The 19,463-nt window shown below is 63.0% G+C and overlaps 3 protein-coding genes across 6 annotated transcripts in view; all 3 read right to left on the bottom strand.

Annotated features, from left to right (window-relative positions):
* Position 1: 1 nt before the first annotated feature.
* On the bottom strand, positions 2-714 carry LOC146599744 (alpha-2Da adrenergic receptor-like; the record flags this gene model as incomplete). Its single annotated transcript, XM_085298132.1, has 1 exon — positions 2-714. A coding segment is annotated over exon 1 (591 nt), but the record flags the coding sequence as incomplete, so codon positions are not given.
* Positions 715-1,740: 1,026 nt separating this feature from the next.
* SLC34A1 (solute carrier family 34 member 1) lies at positions 1,741-6,222 on the bottom strand. 2 transcript variants are annotated; one of them, XM_085298025.1, is made up of 12 exons: positions 6,120-6,222; positions 5,742-5,933; positions 5,068-5,196; positions 4,848-4,991; positions 4,612-4,723; positions 4,253-4,448; positions 3,989-4,084; positions 3,695-3,812; positions 3,267-3,434; positions 2,673-2,789; positions 2,388-2,512; positions 1,741-2,310 (listed from the first exon to the last, which is right to left on the bottom strand). In XM_085298025.1, exons 1-12 carry the CDS (start codon positions 6,220-6,222, stop codon positions 1,741-1,743), a joined length of 2,070 nt encoding a protein of 689 aa, XP_085154151.1. The 2 variants fall into 2 exon arrangements, with proteins under 2 accessions (XP_085154151.1, XP_085154152.1); XM_085298026.1 differs by having other exon boundaries at positions 3,695-3,794.
* Positions 6,223-9,066: 2,844 nt separating this feature from the next.
* Positions 9,067-19,463, bottom strand: part of RGS14 (regulator of G protein signaling 14) — a 10,882-nt gene continuing 485 nt past the window's right edge. Inside the window, exons 2-16 of one of the 3 annotated variants that reach the window (XM_085298110.1) lie at positions 18,903-19,090; positions 16,883-16,904; positions 15,272-15,426; positions 14,802-14,894; positions 13,986-14,129; positions 13,608-13,757; positions 13,304-13,424; positions 13,080-13,204; positions 12,803-13,006; positions 12,604-12,680; positions 12,259-12,385; positions 11,799-11,880; positions 11,526-11,584; positions 11,210-11,324; positions 9,067-10,982 (exon numbers count right to left, since the gene is read on the bottom strand). In XM_085298110.1, the coding sequence (XP_085154236.1) occupies positions 10,747-10,982; positions 11,210-11,324; positions 11,526-11,584; positions 11,799-11,880; positions 12,259-12,385; positions 12,604-12,680; positions 12,803-13,006; positions 13,080-13,204; positions 13,304-13,424; positions 13,608-13,757; positions 13,986-14,129; positions 14,802-14,894; positions 15,272-15,426; positions 16,883-16,904; positions 18,903-18,947 (1,755 nt within the window). In that variant the 5' untranslated portion in view covers positions 18,948-19,090 and the 3' untranslated portion in view covers positions 9,067-10,746. Of the gene's footprint in view, positions 10,983-11,209; positions 11,325-11,525; positions 11,585-11,798; positions 11,881-12,258; positions 12,386-12,603; positions 12,681-12,802; positions 13,007-13,079; positions 13,205-13,303; positions 13,425-13,607; positions 13,758-13,985; positions 14,130-14,801; positions 14,895-15,271; positions 15,427-16,882; positions 16,905-18,902; positions 19,091-19,463 lie in introns of those variants that run through there. The other 2 variants (XM_085298108.1, XM_085298109.1) reach the window with 2 other exon arrangements.

Here is a 19,463-nt window from a genome sequence, read left to right as displayed (position 1 = left end):
CCATGATGAGGCAGGGGGCGAAGAAGGAGGCCGCGCAGGAGGCCAGCACGTACCACGTGTCRTCGCTGAGCGCGCACTCCCGGGCCCGCGGCCGGGCCTTGAAGAGGGGCGGCAGGGCCACCAGGGCGGCCGCGGCCCACACGGCCCCGATCATGCCCCGCACGCGGCCGGGGCTGCGGCGCAGGTTGAGCCGGGCGGCCCGGGTGACGGCCCAGTAGCGGTCGAGGCTGATGGCGCAGAGGTGCCCGATGGAGGCGGTGCAGAGCAGCACGTCCAGCGCCAGGTAGAGGCTGCACCACAGGCTGCCGAAATACCAGTAGCCCATCACCTCGTTGGCCAGCGAGAAGGGCAGGATGAGGACGGCCACCAGGATGTCCGCGGAGGCCAGGGACACCAGGAAGAGGTTCTGGGGCGCCCGCAGGGCCCGGCTGGTGGACACGGCCACCACCACCAGCGCGTTGCCCGCCAGCGTGGCCAGGAGGACGGYGAGGGCGGCCAGCAGGATGAGCGCCGTGGCCGCGGGCGAGTGCGGGGYGCTCGCCGCCCGGCTGCTGTTATCGGACGCGTTGGGGAGGCCGCTGGCTGGCTCCATGCTGGCCCGGCCCCAGCCCCTCACGCCGGCAAATCCCCGTGGGGCTGCCCCGCGCCGGCTGTGCCCCGCTCACGGGCCCGGCATCCCCGCGGCCGCGGCATCGCCGAGCGCCCGCCCCGCGCCGGCGGCGAAGGGTCCCAGGCGTCCGGGCTGCCGGCGGCTCCCGTACTGACCCTGTCCAGCGGCAACGCGGGGGTCGTGGTGGTTCAGCGCCAGGCTGAACCAGCGTCCCGTCTCGGCTGCCTTCACGCTGGCCGCGGCCGCGACGCCGGCGCACGGAGCAGCGGAGGTGCCGGGAGCCACGGAGCTGCTGCCCTGGCAGCCTTGCTGGCTGCTGCCGGCGCTTCCCAGCCCTGGGGAGGAGGGAGGACGGGGAGGAGGGAGGGAGGGACAGACGGATATCGCTGGCAGGAGCCCAAGCATCTGTGGGCAGTGGGAGAAGCGGTTATTGCCAGCGCTTAAAGGGCTCCGGCCGGGCTCGGCGTGCTAGGAGGGCTCCTGCCGCGGGCGTCGGGGGGCGGCGTCGGGGGGCATCGCCGTGCCCAGCGAGCCTGCCGCCGAGCCCCGGCCTCGCGGCACCGTGCGGCGCCGGCCCGGCTCGCCGGCACCGCCGCCGCGACGCAGGGCGGCATGGCACAGAGCGGGGAGGAGGTGCTGCCTGCGGTTTGTTGGCTCGGTGCTCGCTGGGGAGGGGTGGCACGGGGTGGTCAAGCCGTGTTGCGCCGAGACGGGGGCAGGCAGTGGGTGTCTGGCACCCACTGCTCCCGCTGCGGCTCCTGGCTGCTTTGGCAAGTGCCTGGTGGCCCAGGACAGACAGATGGGGACTCAGGTGGGCACCCAGGGCAGCGTGGGCTGCGCGCAGGGATGCCGAGGGTGTCCGTGCCCCGCAACGCGAGCGGTGCTGTGCACACCCGAGTGCAAGGGTGCCCTGCCCACATGTCTCGTCCCCGTGGATCGTCCCTTCCTAATAGCCGAGGGGGCTAATTGCAGCCCCTTTTGCTGGCGGGCTGAGGCCTCTGGTGGAGGGAGACGCTGGGTTTGCAGAAAGGAGCCCAAGAGATATGAACCGAGGAATCAGCACTCCCCCTTTACTAGACCCCGATGGCCCAGCAGGGCAGAGATGCGCCGTGCCCCGGCAGCTGGGCTGCCTAGAGGCGAGTGGCCCCGTGCGGGGGCAGGCGAGGGGACCCCAGCCGGGCGGCAGGGCTGGGACCCTCCTCCGGGTGGGAGAGCGCGGGGTTGTCAAGGCCCAGCCTGGCCTTGTCGTGGGGGCCGGCGGGGGCCAGGGCGCCGTCGCGCTCGTCCCAGCCGTCGGGGCTGCGGCAGCGGTCGGTGCAGCACAGCGTGGCCCGCGTGATGAGGCTGTCGAGGGGCTGCAGCGAGTGCATCCAGGCTGGGAGGAAGTCCCAGGTCTGCAGCCACTTGGGCAGGCGCCTGGGGCTGCGCCGCTGCAGGGCATTGACCAGCCCCACGAAGAAGAGGAGGCCGAGGAAGGGTGCGCCCACCCCCACCAGCACCCGCCAGCCCGCCATGGAGATGCCGAAGACCAGCGAGGGCAGCAGGAGGAAGCAGACGATGAGGTACAGCACGGCGAACCAGCGGTACTTGGCCGTGCGCTCGCCCAGCGCCTTGGCCATGCGGATGGGGAGGCGAGTGAAGGGCAGCGGGTACCACAGCAGGATGCCGGAGATGTTAAAGAAGAAGTGGCAGAGGGCGATCTGCAGGTATGGCATTCCCATCAGGCCAGGCACAGGAGCACCCCTGGGTCACCCTGCTAGCCCTGGGCTCCGCATACCTGGAAGGAGCTGGCCAGCTTGTCCCCAGGGCTGGCCAGGGCAGCCAGGATGGCAGTGGTGGTGGTGCCGATGTTGGAGCCGAGGGTTAGCGGGTAGGCACGCTCTATGCTGATCACCCCCAGGCCTGCAGGAGAGAGGGGCACCCTCAGCGCTCCTCACCAGCATTCCTTGCTCCCAGGGAGAGATATCTCCTCTGGCACAGCCCTGGGAGTGACCCAGCAACCACTGGCCATCTGTGGGGGGCATCAGCATGTGGCTGGGCATGAGGCTCACCCAGGACTCACCAATCAGAGGTGTGATGGCTGAGGTGAAGACGGAGCTGCTCTGCACCACGAAGGTCATCCCAGCGCCCACCACCATGGCGAAGTACCCAGTGAGCCAGCTGAGCGGGTGTGGGAGGTCTGCCACAGCACAGGCACAGGCATGGGCACAGACCGGGACATGGGCATGGACACAGACATGGGCATGGACACGTCAGCTGGGAGCAGACCGGAGCTCCTGCCTGGGGCTAGGGAGGGGGCTGTGGGGCCAGGCTTTCGGTTTGGGGCTAGGCTCTAGGTATGGGTCCAGACTCTGGATACAGGGCCAAGCACTGGGCTATGGGTCTAGGCTGCAGATGTAGGGGCCAGGCTCTGAGTGCAGGGCCAGGCTCAGGACTTCAGGAGGCTGGTGGGCGGGATGGATGGGAAAGAGGGATGTGGCAGAACATGGGAAGGATGTGACAGCCACAAACAGAATGGGCAAAAGGGGCAGGCAGGGATGGGGCTGGCAGGGCTGTGGAGCAGGTAGGGATGGGGGTCATGGCAGGCAGCTGTGGGGCAGGCAGGGAGCGCTGGGGTAGCAGGGGTCCCATCCTGTGCATCCCCCATCCCTCTCACCTGTGTTGATGACCTTCTGGACAGCTTTGGCCACCTGCCCCTTGAGCAGGGAGTTGAGAAGTTTGACCAGGAGGATAAGGCAGGTGCAGAGCACAATGAGGGACCCAGCAAGCAGCACCAGCCCCACAGCCAGGTCCGGCAGTGGCGTGTCCGTGAAGAGGTGCCCACCTGCCCCACAGCAGGGCTGGGTGAAGGCACAGCACCTGGAGCCGCCCCAGCCCTGCTTGCAAACCTACCGCTGACCACAGAGCCCACGGGCCCCACACATGGACCCCCAGCCCCATCACCTCCCAGCTCTGCCTCATATCCAGACTCAGCCCCATGCCCTGTGCCCCGAGCCCCACACACAGCCCCTCAGCCCCATGCCAAATGCCCCCTCAGCCTTGCCCATGCCCAGTCCCACATGCAGCCCCCTGGCACCAACTCACATTTCTGCCCCGTGATGTTGCGGAGGCTCTCAGCGCCGTTGGTGCCACAGTGGCCAGGGGCTGTACAGTTTGGGGGGGCCCCAAGCTCCACGGCGGGTGTCTGCAGGGAGAGGGCAGGCTGCAGCCCTATGGCACCTTCAGCCAGCTTCTGCCTGCCAGGTGCCTGGCTGCTGCCCTCTGTGGGGTGCTTTCACGGGGATCTGGCCCAGCCAGCCAGCCCCCTCCCAGCTCCCCAATCGCCCTAGCCCGCTCCTGGCCCCACGCTTGGCCCTGGTGCAGCTGTGAGCCCCTCACCTGCAGGGGTGCATGCCCACACCACATGCGGATGAGGCTCCGGTTGCGCATGCTCTCGTCCCCTGTTGCGATGCCTGTGATCACCGACTTGTCCAGCTGCAACCACACATGTCAGAGAGGATCCTCAGGGGCTGGCAGCACCCCCGGCCCAGAGATACCCAGATGGGCTGGGGGACGTCACTGCCAGCCTGGGGACACCCAGAGCACACAGGGGACACCACCAGCACAGAGACACCAGCCCTGGGGATGCGAGCCCAAGGAGACCTGGATGATAAGCCTGGTGAAGGGCTCCGTGATGATCTTCAGCAGGTCAGGGGCGTCCTTCCCACTGCGGATGTTGAAGGTGGCCACGACCAGGCGAGTGACATGGTGCAGGTACCCGCTTGCCACCTCTAGCGGCAGCAGGACCAGCACTGACAGCCAGTTGAAGCAGTCGTGCACTGTGGCGCCGGCGAAGGCCCTGCCGCGGAGGAGCCTGTTGGCATGGGGCAGCCCCATGCCCCTGCGGGGGCAGCGGCATCCGGCCACAGGGCCTCCCCAGGATGGCATGGCATCCGTCTTGCTCCCTGCTCACCAAACCAGTGTTGTCCCCAAAAGACCCGCTTGCCTGTGCCAGCTCTTACCGTTTGAATTCACTGCGGTCGCCAGCTTGCATGAGGGCCACGATGGTGTTGGTGACAGAGGTGCCAATGTTGGAGCCCATGATGATGGGAATGGCAGAGCGCACCTCCAGCACTGGAGACAGAAAGACCCATTAGCTCCAGTTGCCTGGCGCTGGTGGGGGACCACGTCTCACCACCACATCCCCCTGCCTTTGGCTGTGCCTCAGGCCCCAGGGTGCCCCACAGGGTGCACTCACGCCCTGAGGAGACCATGCTGACGATGATGGAGGTGGAGGTGGAGGAGCTCTGCACCAGCACAGTCACCAAGATGCCCACCACGAGCCCGGCTACGGGGTTGGAGAGGATGGCATTGTCTTTGAAGATGTCACCGGCTACCTTGCCTACAAGAAGAGTGTGAATGACAGGGTGCCAATGTGGTGGGTGCCAGCAGCCGCCCGGGTGCCCCCATGGCCCTACCTCCAGCCAGCTGGAATGCAGAGCTGAGCACGTCCAGGGAGCACACGAAGAGGTACAGGAAGCCGAACATCAGGGGCACCTTGAGAAGGGAGACACAGATGGACTGGACCCTCTCCCAGCACCCCAGCCCTGCACAAGACAAGAGAGAGTGTTAAACGCCGGCCCCGGCAGGGCCCCGTCTCCTTGGGCTCCCGCAGCCCCACACTTTTCTCCAGCTGCCCCTCATGGTGCGAATGCCGTGTCCCCGTGCCTGGCACTGCCGCCAGTCCCCTCATCCACTGGTGATGGAGCTCCCCCCCCCACTGCCCCTTGGCCTGAAGCACCCACTGGTGCCCTGCTCTGGGGGCAGGACCCCCACAGCCCCTCTATGCCATGGAGCTGGTTGGGGTGCCTGTGTGAGGAGCGGCACCAGGGCTGTTGGGGACAGCCATACACCCGTGGGTGGCAGCTCCTGGGCTGAGCCTTTCTCCAGCCACATGTGGGGCTCACTCATTGCCAGCAGTTGACACCGTGAGTCCACGGGCACCCCAGAGCCCTAGCACCCGGAGACACCTCAGGGTGCCTCCAGCAGGTCTCCAGGTGCTCTGCAGCCCCGGCTGAGGTGCCAGCTCCAGCCACGTGCCTCTCTGCCGGGTGCATGCCGGGCAGTGCTGGGTGGGCACCAGCACCCTTACCTGGCTTCTGCAGCTCATCCAAGGGCAGCCGGGGCCCCTGCCAGGGCCTGGCGGGGAGTGTGTCCAGCTCGTACCGCTCCATGCCCTCCACCAGCCGCCCCGGCGAGCCGGGGCACAGGAAACTGTGGTCAGGGTGCGCCACGGCACCGACGGCGAACGGGTAGGCATGGGCACCGGGCAGCCTGTGCAGAGCTGGGAGAGACAGGCCCTGCGTTACAGCCACCTCCTCGGGGGGCACTGGGTCCCCATCCCGCCCAGGATGCCAGCGCTGGCATTGCACCGGGTCCAGGGGCGAGGAGCTGAGCACTGCCCGGTCCCACGCCGGGGGAAGCAGAGCTGCTCCCTGAGGTGCGAGGAGCCAGGCTGGGGAAGACCTACCTTGAGGGCTGGGGCAGTAGGTGAACTGGGGCCCGTGCAGCACCCTTCCTCCCCGCACTGGGCAGCGGGGCACGGCAGGGCTCTCCCTCCGGTAAGGCAGCATCGTCCCTGGAGAGTCTGAGCAGAGGCAGCCGCGGGTCTCACAGCAGAGCCACATCCATGAGCCCCCCCCCGGAGCCCTGAGTGCCCCCGGCCCCACGGGCGGTCACGCAGCGGTGGCACTACCGAGGAGCACCGTCCCTTGCCCCCGCAGGGCCGCATGCAGCCTGGCCGGCCCCCCTGCCCCACGGCCCTGCTCACCTGGGGCTGGCTGGGCACTCAGGGCAGCGCCGCAGGCACACGCCATGTCCATGGGTCCCTCCGGCAAAGTGGCCCACAGGGCACCGCAGCCTTTTATACGCATGCCAAGAGCAAAGTCTAAGGAGCCCTGCGTTGCCCCTCACCTCCGCTCGCTGCTCACCTCCTCCCCAGAAATTCCTGCAGTTAATGGGTAACCCCGCGGCGTCCCACGTCAGCTGTGGCCCTGGGGCAGGATGGGGCACGCGCCCCGCGCATCCCGGCCCGAGGTGGAACCGCTCCCCACGTGCAATCACAGCACGATCACGGCTCCTGGCCGCCCTGCACCGGGGCGATGCTGGGGGCCAGGTCCCCGCAGGCAGCTGCAGCTGCCCCGGCTCTTGCCTGGCCCCGGTACAGGCACCAGGTGCTTCATCCAAGAGGAGGATGAGGCCTTGGAGCTGCTGGGCTTCCCAAGCCACAGATGAGGCAGGACAGAGGCAAGACCCGCCGCACAGCCCCCGGCGCAGCAGGGAGGTGAGGGCCGTGCACCCATCGCCGTGCTCGGAGCCGCCTGAGCACCGGGCGCGAAGCACCGGCTCTGCCCGGAGCACCCACCGTCCGTCCTTGTCACGAAGGTGGACACGCTAGGGTGCTGGTGGCGACTTACGTCAGCGGCGGAATGGGTGCCGGCACCGTCCCCAGGTGCTGTCCTGGCAGGGACAGGTGGCACATGGCCCAGGGCAGCCCATGCCAGCAGCTCGGCGCGGAGCAGCCCGTGGCGTGGCGAAGGCTGCTCGGGGCAGAGACTGCATTTTTTTCCGCACACGTAAGGCCGGGATGGGCAGGAGAGGAGTGATGCCAGCGACAGCATCATCCGCTCCTGGAGGCTGTTTATCATTACCCTCTGTTTATGCATCTGCAGCCAAGTTTCCACCAGCCCAAGAGGCGCCCAGGCAGCCCGTGGCCCTGGCAGGCAAGGGGAGAGCCAGGGGCCAAAGGCCCCTCCACCGCAGATGCCCGCCGGGAGCCGGGCACGGAGGGGCCGTGCCGCCGGAGCATTGCGGCTGTGACTTCCCTCTCATCTGGGCCTGGAATGGGAGAAGCTGGTAGCTTGAACCCAGGGTCCTGCCCTGGAGCCACGTGCCTGGAGTGGGCAGGCTGGCACCCATGAGCGTGTCAGTGCTCCTGCCGCACTGCGGCCCTTGTTCACTGGGGCACAAAGTGCTTCGTGACCTGGTCCTGGGTCACGCTGATAGCACATGGGTGCCCAGCTCCTCCAGGCCCCAAACGGGATCAGGATGCCCTGGGCACTGCAGAGACCAAGGGATGCATGCAGCGCTGGACACGGAGACTGGCGCACCGGTCCCCTCGGGAGCCTGTGGGCTGAATGGGGTGCCGAGCGCAAGGGCTGGACCATGAGTTGCACCATGCTGTATCCAGAAATGGCAGAGAGATGCTGCATGCACGTGGGGGCTTACAGCACACCAGCACTAGCAGCAGGGATGAGAACATGTCCCTGCCTGGGCTGGACCGTGCCTCGTGGCATAACTTCGCAGCTCAGACCTGGGGCGGTTGTCACCACGGACAGGCAAGAAGGTGTCCTGTGTGGAGGCAAGGGGCCATATCTCAGGGATCGTGGGGTGCTGGAGATGTTGAGGGGCCATTCAGGGATAAGCTAGCCTGGGGATCTCCCTGACACTCCTGGAGCCTTAATAACGGAGCCTTGACCAGGTTATCATCTCGGCTGATATAGTCAAACACCTGGGACAAGCCAATGTATGGAAGATGTCCTGCCTCTCTAGGGGCATTGGGTGGTCGAGAGGGTCCCTTCTGGCCTGTGGTGCAGGCAGTGCCACCTCTGGCCTAGCACGAGGCCTTCTCACAGCAGCTAACTGGACTGCCCAGACCAGCATGCGGAGTTTGGTAGTAGTACCCTGCCGGTGCCAGGCTGCACCGCGTGGGAGGCTCTGCTGGTGGAGTGGAGGTGGCTGTCCGCACTTGCCCTGTACCCCAAAGGGCTTTTGACCAGCACTGCCTGTTGCAGTAGCTGCTGCCCAGTTGCACCCACAATCATTAACCTGGTAGGGCCTGGGCAGCTCCCACGGTCACTCATTGACAGGGTTGGTGCTGAAGTCCTTGGCCATACCAGCCCCACAGTTTCCCTACAACACCAGCTTTGCCAGAAAAACAAGCTCCTGGCACTGCCTGAGGCCCCAGCTGCCCAGGGAGCCACCACCAACTTCCAGGCATGGATGCTGGGCCCTGAGTGGGCTCCATCCCTACCCCACTCCCAGTGGGGCTTTGTGGTGTTGGAGGGGGGTGTTACGGCCAGCCAAAGCCCCAGATGGCCTCCCTGAGAACTGCCATGGGACCCACCAAGTGCAGAACTTTTGCCTCCCAGGGGCTGCCAAGGTCTCCACATAGCGACCAGGCCAGCATTTTGGCCCCTCCACTTCCTTCTCAATGTTGGAAGGAGGTGGGTCCCACATGGTGAGGCAGAACCTGCTGGACTCCTGCCTTCAAGGAGGTCCTGGTCTGGGCAGAAGATAGCTCCCTTCAGTGAAGGACCAGCCTTGAGGCAGCTGGTGCTCTGAGGGCCGAGACCTAGGCACAAATGGGCTCACTGTGGCCTCAGAGGATAAGGAAGGAGAGGGAAGCTCTTCCAGGCAATGCTCTTTTTATTCCGCTCGGTTTCACACCACAGACAGAACTGAGCAGGACCACAGAGACACATGATGGCTCTGAATCAGGCCACAGGGCTGCAGCCAGCCATGGGGCAGTGCGGGGCCAGATTTGGACAGCTGTGCCCCCTGCCCCTGGACCTGCCCTGGGGTGGGCTCTGGGGTGGACCGGAGGCAGGGAGGCCTGGGGCCACCCCCCTACCTCTGGCAGTGTGGTCATGGCAGGGCAGTGACCCCGGGCACAGCAGGGCATGCCTGGGGCCAGAAAGGGCCCAGCATGCGTGGATGATAGAGGGATCTCCCGCGCTGCTGGTGGAGAGACTCTGTCTCTGCCACAGACTTGGCAGAGGTCCCCATGGGGTAGGGACCTCTGGGGACATGGGGGTGCCTAGGAGGGGGATTTGAAGGGCACAGCCAGGTCTGGCAGAGCCGGGATCAAGGTTACCATCTGCTGCAGCCTGTGCAGCACAGCCACGAGGCAGGAGGGAAGTCCCACCAGGGAGGCCAGGCATCCAGTTTGTCCTAGAGCGCCGTGCAGGCCAGTCTGAGGTGCTCAGCACTCAGAGGGTGCTGCATTTATCTGGCACCTTCCAGCACCCAGTCCCCATCTCACAGCACCATGAAGGCCTGTTCCAAAGGGCTGAGTGCCCAGGACTCCAGCAAGGAGCCCAGGGCAGGGGACCTGCAGGCATTTGCAGCCTGTGAGTCGTTTCTGTACCCTCCTGTGCAGGTTCTCGCTGCAGGGAGGAGGCAGGGTCCTTTGGGATACATTGTTGGCTCTGCCTCTGTCTGCACAGGGCATGAACCTGGTGAACCTGGCAGACAACAAGCTGACAATTCTCTCAGCCAAGAGGGCAGGAACCATGCCTGCATGCCCTGCTCTACAACAGCAGTGCTATTGCTGCTGCTACTGTCCATCTGCTGTACAGCAAGTTCAGAGGCAGAGTCCTGCCTCTGGGCTGTGTTGAGCCTGGCGCAGTCAGGCCAAGTCACACTCATGCAAAACAGACGGTAACAACCTGTCCAGTGCTGCGGTGACCTTCAGGCACAGGCCAGCACAACATGCTCTCCAAGGAGCTAGGTAGCCACAATCCCTTAAAAGATAAGCCCACAGGGCTAATAAGCCCTCAACAAGTAAGGTATATTCCCCATATTCCTGCTGGGACAGTGGCCTGACCCATCCCTTAGCTCTGCACGTTCTCCCGACTCTGCCTGCCCACTGCACTGGGGTACAGGGCTGGTCCCTGCCTTGCCACCTTATCCATCTGTATCCTCCCCATCCCTCACACCCTTTAGATAGTCAATAGGGCTGTGCCACCCTGGCATGGGTAGGATTTGCCCATGGGAATCTCTGCACCAGGCAGAGGAGGCAGAAGCACTGGGCAGAACAGTGCCAGCTGTGAATGGGACATTGCAAAGTGCTTTGTACAGGGGCTAGAACTATGTACAAGACTCCCTTGATGTGCACCAGGATGTGACCCCCACCGAGGGGCACGGCAGCTGCTCAACCACTCACGGCAACACGACACGACAGTTTGGGACAGGACGTGGACAAATCTGCGGTCCAGGCAGTGCCAGCAGTGCAGGGCAGGGGCTGGTCAGGCCCTGTGTTGGACCCTGCCATGGCCTGGGGGTACCACGTGCTGGGTGCAGACGTGCAGCAGGACTCAGCGGGGCTCGTAGTCAGCTGGCGGTTGAGCTGGTGTTGGCTCTGTGGATTGAGGCTGGCCATCTCCCTTGGAGCCTGCATGAGGGTTGCATGGCTGATCTGACCCCTCACAGGCTCTGTCATTCTGCCCTGGGAGCTGGAGGAAATCAGGCAGGACCAAGTCCTCCTTGGAGAGTAGCCCACGCTGGTCGTTGGCCCTGCAGCTCTGGGCACGATTCAGCAGCTCCACCAGCCCTGGGGGAAGAGCAGGTCACTCAGACAAGCCCTGCACATCCCAATCCCTCAGCAGCCCTCTCCATCTGACATGAACACATCTCACGTACACATCTCTGCTCCATGGGAGCCTGCGTTCCCACAGCACCCACAGGATCCCATGCCCACCTTCGGCATACCAGGAGCCCTTCTTCCCTCAGCCCATGTTTTTCCCCAGTCCCTCAGGTTTAGGATGCACCAGGTCTCACCTTCCAGGTCGTACGTGCGCCGGTTCATGTTTGTAGCAGCTGATGACCGGGGCCTGGAGAAGGAGGAGGGCATCTCCCACAGTGTGTCAGCCTCTGTTCCTGTCGGGCTTCCCTCCTGTGATGAGCAACCCATGGTTTAGAGATGGGACAAGAAAGCAGGGCTCCCCCAGGCCTGGTTCCTGCCTCAGCACCCCCATGGCACTTGCAAGGGGCACAGCAGAGCACACTGTCCACATGGACAAGGACAGCAGCCTGTCCTTGAAAAAAAAATCTCCCATTTCTGACCAGGGCAGTGGGGCACCGGCTCTGGACTCACCTCGCTCTGGAGTGGGGAGGGGGCAGCTGCAGCCTCAGCACTATCCATCACTTTCGCATCTGCAATACAAAGAACAGTGAGGCCCAGAAACACCTTGTGCCAGTGTCCCAGTCCTGGAGAGCCCACAACAACACAGAACCCATCCCAGGGAGCAGGAATCATGGCCAGCAGGAAGCAGCCTGGTCCCTCATGGGATTTTGCAGAATAGGCTGGGAACATGGCTCTTGGCCAGCCAGGGCCACAGGGAGGCTCCAGTGTCTACCCAGATGTTACCTGCTGGTGTTTCCAGGACAAGTTTCTGAGCAGCCACTGTGCTAACCAGCTTCTCCAGGTCCAGGGCCCCAGGCTCGCCTTGCTGCAGCAGGAAGAGTCAACCAGCGTCATGCTCATTGTGGTATGGCACTTGGCAAAGGTAGCTAGTCTAGGAGCCTGTAAGACCACGGGACCTCTGACCAGGTCAGGGTTCATGTGCTGCACAGCACAGAGCACATCTGGCTCAGTCCCTCCCAGACCACTGCTGGGTGCCACAGCCCATTTCAAAGACTCTGCAAAATTGCAGCTCACCCCTAACATGGATCGCTGCTCCCTACCACCTTGGTCCTCACCACTGTGGCCAGGAGGAGCAGCCAGCCCCTGGCCCAAGCCCTAAGCACAGGGACCTCTACCAGCACCCCAACATAGCATCTTAGCTGCAAGACACAGGGACCGTGCTCAGAATGGGGAGAGATCTCACCCGCCGCAGCAGCACCTGCTCCACGTTCACACCGTATTTCCCCAGCACAGGCTGCAGTGCTTCCCGGATGCGCTTGGTTGACTTTGCTGTGATGCGGATGGTCTTATTGAGGGAGGAAATTACCAGCCTGCAGAGAGGCAGAAGATGCTGTCTGCAGGCAGCACATGGAGCAGGCTGAGGTGAGCCAGGACAGATGAGCTAGGCAGGACACAGAGGGGCATAGCCGGGGTGTTTGGGCCTGCTCAGGGAGTTGGGACTGGGGCACAGTGGGGACGTCAGGGTCCTGTGCATGATGCAGACTGGACACATATGGGCAACAGCACCCATCCCAAAGCTCATACTCACTCAAAACTTATCCTGTTCTCCAGCTTCACCTCCTGGTCTGCCAATACAGAGCACTCCTGGTCCAGCACCAGCGGTTTCTGGAAGAACCAAAGCTATCAGGACATAGCCCACGGGCAGTGCTCAGTCCCGGCCTAGAGAAGGTCTGCACAGCATCATCCCAGCTGTCAGAAGCCCCCTCTCCTTTCTGTGCGGGCCATACCTGCTCATTCCCCACCAGATAGACCTTGATGTCAGGAAGGCTGAAGCCACGCTTCTCACATATCCCAGCCAGCATGTCGCGGATGGACTGGCCAGGCCGCACAGAGGCCAGAGAGGCTGTGCCGTCCGGCAGGTACACACAGCAGTACTTCATGGGCTTGGCCTGCGGCTCTGCCTCAGTACCTCCCAGGCTTTTCCGGTGGCTCTGTAAGGAGAGGAGAGGCAGGATGAGCCCAGCTGGCAGCATTAGGCTGCAGGGCCTGTGCAATGACATTCACCTCTGTCCAGGGACTGGTGGTTGTGCTGTTAGAGGACAGGAAGCCAAGGTCCAGGCTGGCTGAGGAGTTCAGAGAGCCCTGGGACTCCCGCCATAGCATGGCACTTCCACTGCCTTCTCCCCCCTCTAGGAGAGATAGATACACAGTCACAAGGACAGCAGGGACCCTTTGCGGACAGGCAGCCAGGTGTGGTCATGGCCACTCCAACTCAGAGCAGCACTTACCTGCCCATGAGGGCTCCCTTCGCTCCCCCTTCCTGAAGGACCGGCGTGGGCTGCTTTTGGTGTTGCTGCCTGCTGCCTCCACACCCAGTGGCAGGGATTTGCCCAGCTTCAGCTTTGACTTCTGGCACAAATAGAGTGTCTTGGATTTCAGTGGGGGTATCCACGGCTGCCCCTTCCCTTTCCCCTACTCCCAGCCACTTACCCAACCTCAGCCTGGGGCTGTCTTGCACTTACCAGCAGGGAAAGGGACCAGCACCATTTTTTAAGGCYAAGGGACAGGTCATCCCCTTCCCACCCAACTCACCTTGCTGAGGTCGGGTGGGGGACTACTGCTCCGGGAGTGGGGCCGCAGGTCTGGCAGGGGCTGTCCCTGGCTCTCTGCCCTCAAACAGGCCTGGTAGAGTGGGGATTTCACAAAACGCGTGTAGCTGTCAAACTTCATCAGGTTAAAGATCTGCAAAAGGGGGAACAAATGCGCTCAAGACACTTGCTCACCTCGAGCCCTTTCTGTCTAGTGCCCCATAAAATGGCAATTCTCAGCCTCTGGCAACAGCAGTGAAGGTGGGTGAGCTCGGGGGGGGGAGGAGGGGGCTGTCCCAGAGCCCCCATCTAGTGCGTGGGATGGAGCAGGGGCACTGCTCAGCCACAGGGGGCTGGAGCTGGTTCAGGGCAGCTGTCTCACCTGGAGCTGCTGGATGCGAAACATGTCCGGGGATGGGGTGGCCAGCATGTCCTCCCCAATCCAGGCCTGCTTGTCAATGTTCACGGGACTCACCGAGTGGCTGGAGAGGAACTCATCGTAGATCCGCTGGGCCTCCCGTGCCAGCTGGGGGAGCAGGGATCAGACCAGGACTAAGAGCCCTTTCCTCACTGCTACCATGTAGGGAGCCCATGGCTCACCCCATCAAGTTTGAATGCTACCTGAGCACCGAAGGACTAAATCACAACAGGGACTGCCCCAGGACCTGGGATTCACGGTGGCCATCAGAGCTGGCCTCCCTGCTACAGTGCCAGGCTCTGGGCACAACATGCTGGTCTCTCCCCAAAGGCACAACCTGATGTAGGAACCGTCCCTCACACGGTTGCATGGCTGTGTCCCCCCAGGTCCTTTTCTACTCTCTTTCCCTTGATCTCTTTTCCACAGCCTTTGTCCTTGCAGCAGCACTCTCCAACATCTTTTTGCATCAGGAGTGGAGAAGTGTTTCCTGCTCTGTGGGACAGTCTGTCCTGCCTATGACTTTCCATATGCACATTGCATCTGTCTCCTTGTTGCTCCCAAAATAGATCCCAGGCTGCTTGACCTCCCATAATAGGAATCTGTTGGGGTCCCATGCCACCTCAGGCCTCGCAGGGTCCTGGTGAGGCAGGGCACCCTGCACACAGTACCCAAGGACATAATGGCATGACTGCCACCTCCACTCCTGCGAGGATGCCCTTCTGCTACCTGGGGCTGCCCGCATCCCTCCTAGCAGCTGTGTGATACAGGCTCAGCCAGTACCTGCTGTGTGTCGCTGGCCGGGATCTGCTGAAAGCGCTCGCATGCCTGCCAGAAGTAGACGTTCTCAGCACTGAACTCCTTTTTGAGGAACTCCTGTGGGACAGAGAAGGCTGCTCGTCTGGCTGGCACTGCTTCCTCACAGGCCAGTTAACCAGTGTGGGCAGAGAAGAGAGCAGGGAGTACAGAGCATGCTGGTGCCATGCCCTGGGGGAAGCCTGGCTCCAGGCAAGGTATTCAAAGTATGTGAGGATCTTTGGCTTCACAGCCACAAATGGGAAGGATAATGGGGAGGACAGCGGGGACAGCCAGCTCTGGGGTGGCCAGGTTTGGACACAACACAGGACACGGGCTGGGGTCCCAGGGACAGCAATATCACCAGGGCACCAAGAGTGTGTGTTGGCTCAATTGCAAATTGCTAGAACTGCTCCTGCAGATGAGATCAGGACCGAGGTCTGGGCTGTGGCACTCACGGTGAAGTAGGTGACAGCCACACGATCTTGGAGCAGTGTCTCGAAGGATTCGGCCCAGCTGACCACGGACTTCTGCGTGGAGCTGCATGTGGTCTGTGGTCCTGGCAGGCTATTCACACTGTGGTTGCTGCCACGGGCCCTGGAGGCATTTAACTCTGAGACAGAGAAAAGATCAGTTCTGCCTGTCTGGAAATTTCCCAGGAGCCCTCCTGTGTGGATGCTAAGTCGGAGTGAGCCAGCCAACAGGGCATCCCTCCTCTCCTCCTCCCTCCACCCCACCCCWTGTCACTAGCAGCCCCAGTATCTGCAGCAAGTTCATCCCAGACATGAGCTGGTGGATCAGATCCCTGTGAGATCTCAAGAAAGGAGTGTGCAGAGAAGAGCTGTGCTCCGTGCATCACAGCAGTATCCTCAGAAGAGCAGAGAGCCACAATGACACAGCTGGCACCTTCCAGCATGACAACACCCCCCCCCCCGCCAGCACTGCCATCCTCCCCAGGGATGTCACAGTGACTCCACAAGTGACTCATCTCCCAGAGGAACAAAACCCATGCGTGGGGAAGGCACCACACACTCGGGAGGGAGAGCAGGAGGGAAGGGGAAATGAGGGGCACATGACATGGAAGGAAAGCTCAGAGAATGAGAGGAGGCACCTTTTCTGGCATTGCCCCCACACTTGTGCCTGAACTTGCCTTCTCCATTCCTTCTGCCCCTGCTGAGAAATAAATCCGGTGGGAGGTGGGCTAAGCAAATTGCCACCTCCAGCTCTCAATGCGGAGGAAATCTTGGGGAAACCCTAAATGACTGTGCATTCAAATGGAGTCCCTCCATCAAAAAGACGGAAATTCCCAGGGCCAACCACTTTTTGAACTGCTTTGTCTGGTGAGCATCTGGGAGCAGAGGATCATTTGCAAAAGAAGGTAAAGGTATACAAGAAAGGTTATACAAGAAAGGTTATCCCAGCAAAGTGGGCAGGAGTAGAGCAGTGTCTTGGATGCTCCTGAGCAGAGAGGAGGAGACATTTTTTTGCCTTGCCTGGCTCTCCAGGCAAGTTCTTGTCCTGGTCAAAACAAGGCACAACTCTGACAACTTTGCAAACTCTGCTGTGTTGTGTAYATGGGTGGAAACTGCTAGCCACGGTGTTTTAAGACCAGCACCTGGTGAGATGGTGTGCTGAAAGGATCCTGCAGTGGGGCCAAGACACGTGCATGGGCTGGTTAAGATCTCCAGTGCACAGTGAGACAGACAGACAGACGGCCTCACCTAGGAGAGCAGCAGGCTGGCTGGTACCTGCGTTCTGCTTGCCCCTGGGAAGCACCTCAGCTTCCAGCATCCACGAGCCACAGCCAAGTAGCTGGCAAGGAGGGACAGGCACAGCAGGGCTGTATGGGAGGAATGATGGGGGGAAAGGGAAAGTCCCTGGCACAGGCCTTGGTGGGGGCTGCATGTGCACCCATTCACAGTGTGGCCTGTGCTGACACAGGACCTGGCTCTCTGCTGGCTTCTGTCCAGCTCCACACAGGCTGGGCCTTGGCACCAGGCTAGCTGTGAGCCTCCCCCTCCCCTGAAGATGATGCCATACCCTCATCCCAAAGCAAAGAGCAGCCTTACCTCCATCCGACACAGCTGGGCCCTGCAGGAATGGAGAGAGGAGAGGTGAGAAAAAACAAACAGCGTCTGCCAGCCCTAACAGAGCAGTGTCCAGGCAGGCGGCAGTGTTGGAGCAAGCCCAGCTCAGACTCAGGAGCAAGGGATCTGGGCTGCCAGCAAATACCRCTCTGGCATTAGCTACACTGGGATAGCTGCCCGCAGCAGGGGCAGGGCACAGGACTCYTCTGGGGCACAGCCAGCAGGAGTGGGTGTTTGCAGCCTCTGTCTCACCTCCCGAGTGCCTACTGCCCCGGGGTCAGGCCAGAGATTGGGAAAAGGYAGATGCTGTCAGATGTAACCCTCCTGCTGCCTGGGGAGGAGAGAAGCAGCCTCCCCAGCACAGGAAGAGGAGGGGAGGAGGGGAGGGAAGGGAAGGAAAGAGAACCACAGCCCTCAGCCGGCAAACTGCCTGCTCCCTCCCTCCTTGATGCCTGTGGCTACTGAAGGGCAGAGGTCCCAGAGCAGAGACCATGGCTAGGCCACAGCTCCCAGTCCATGACGTTGCAGGGCAAGGTGCCCTGGAGCATCCCCTGCTGGGGAAGGTTTGCCCCAGATATCTGCCCCAGGGATGCGGTACCCATGACCCACGGTGAGCGGGGAAGATGGGCAGAGCTTGCACACACAGCCCAACTTGGGGAGCTAAAGCTCAGCAAAGCACTCCCGGCCTCTCATCGCCCGCCTTCCTGCAACTGCCTGATGACACACTGAAGCCATGCCCTCGACTCAGCTGGCCAGCCCCACACCCCCGCCTGCCCTGCCCTTCCTGACTCCTGCCCAGCCCCACAGTCGCAGCCCTGCCTGCCCCTGTTACCCCAAYGCCATCCGTCCCTGCCAGGCCCATTACCCTAGCCCCACACACCCCTACCCTGCCTGTTCATTTCCCCAGTCCCCCCACCCTTATCCTGCCTGTACCCTGCTCTTCCCAGTCCATCCCTCTTACTCCGCCCCACACACTTCTGTGCTGTCTGTGCTGTACAGCCCCACACATCCCTGCTCTGCTGACCTCTGTTATCCAGCTGCATGTCTCCCTGCCTGCCCATTACCCCACTACCAAAGGTCCTCCTCACCTGTCCCTGCCACCYCAGCTCCATACATCCCTGACTGCCCATTACTGCAGCCCCATATATCCCTGCCTGCCTTGCTGCCTCACCCCATAGGTCCCTGCTTGCCCCTGCTACTCCAGTCCCATACATGCCTACCTTCCTGTTATCCAGACCATACATTCCTGCCTGCCTGTTACCCCAGCCCCACACATCCCTGCCTGTTACTCCAGCCCCATATATCCCTGCCTGTTACCCCAGCCTCATACATCTCTGCCCATTACCAGCCCCACACATCCCTGCCCATTACCACAGCCCCATACATCCCTGCCTGTTACCCCAGCCCCATACATCCCTGCCCATTACCCCCACCCCATACATCCTTGCCTGTTATCCCAGCCCCACACATCCCAGCCCATTACCTAGCCCCATACGTCTCTGACCGTTACGTACCCCCACACATCCTTGCCTGTTACCCAGCCCCACACATCCCTGATCATTACCCCAGCCCCATACATCCCTTACTGTTACTGAGCCCCATACATCCCTATCCCTGCCCATTACTGCAGTCCCATACATCCTTGTCTGTTACTTAGCCCCATACATCCCTGCCCATTACTGCAGCCCCACATACTCCTGCCTGCTGGTGATCCAAGCTCTGTGGCCCCACCTCAGCCCCACGTTGCGCTGACCTGTGCCCAGCCCTCCCYGCACACCCTACATCCGCTCCTGCGGCATCTCCCGTGCCCCAGCACCGTCCAGCCCCACCCCCGCTGCACGCGGCCCTCGCTCGCCCGGCACCCGAATGCCAGCGCCCGCCCGGCCTGGGGCAGCTCCCGGGGGATGCCCGCGGCGTGGGGCGCCCCACAGCACTGCCCGCCGGGGCGCTCCGGCGCGGCGGCCAGGCAAGGCGGGGGTCCCGCGGGACGGGCGCCACTCACCATGCGGCCGTTCTGGACCAGCAGCAGCTTGGCCTTGCCCTGCATGCCTGGCGCGCCGGGGCCGGAGCGGGCTAGCGCCGCGGCCTGCGCCCCCGCAGCATCCCCGGCGGCCGCGCGGGCGAGGGCGCAGCGCTGCCAGCCTCGCGCAGCTCTGCCACTACCTCTTTTCGCTGCCACAGGAAGTGTCACTATGGAAACCAAAACCACAGCTCGAAATGGGGCTGGGAGAGGAGGCTCCCTCCCTCGCAGCTCAGCTCGCAGGCACCGCCAGGCAGGCCTGACCGCCGCCACCTCGCCCGGCACCACCACACACCCCTCGCCCGGCGCCATCGCGCTCCCCTCGCCCGACACCGTCGCGCACCCCTCGCCCGGCACCACCGCGCACCCCTCGCCCGGCACCATCGCGCTCCCCTCGCCCGGCACCACCACACTCCCCTCGCCCAGCGCCACCGCGCACCCCTCGCCCGGCACCACCACACACCCCTCACCTGGCGCCATCACGCTCCCCTCGCCCAGCACCACCGCGCACCCCTCGCCCGGCACCATCGCGCACCCCTCGCC

Source organism: Rhea americana, unplaced genomic scaffold, assembly GCF_003343005.1.
Source record: "Rhea americana isolate MKP2758 unplaced genomic scaffold, rheAme1 scaffold_135, whole genome shotgun sequence".
Classification (NCBI taxonomy): Eukaryota; Metazoa; Chordata; class Aves; order Rheiformes; family Rheidae; genus Rhea; species Rhea americana.
This window is presented reverse-complemented; position numbering and strand designations above follow the sequence as displayed.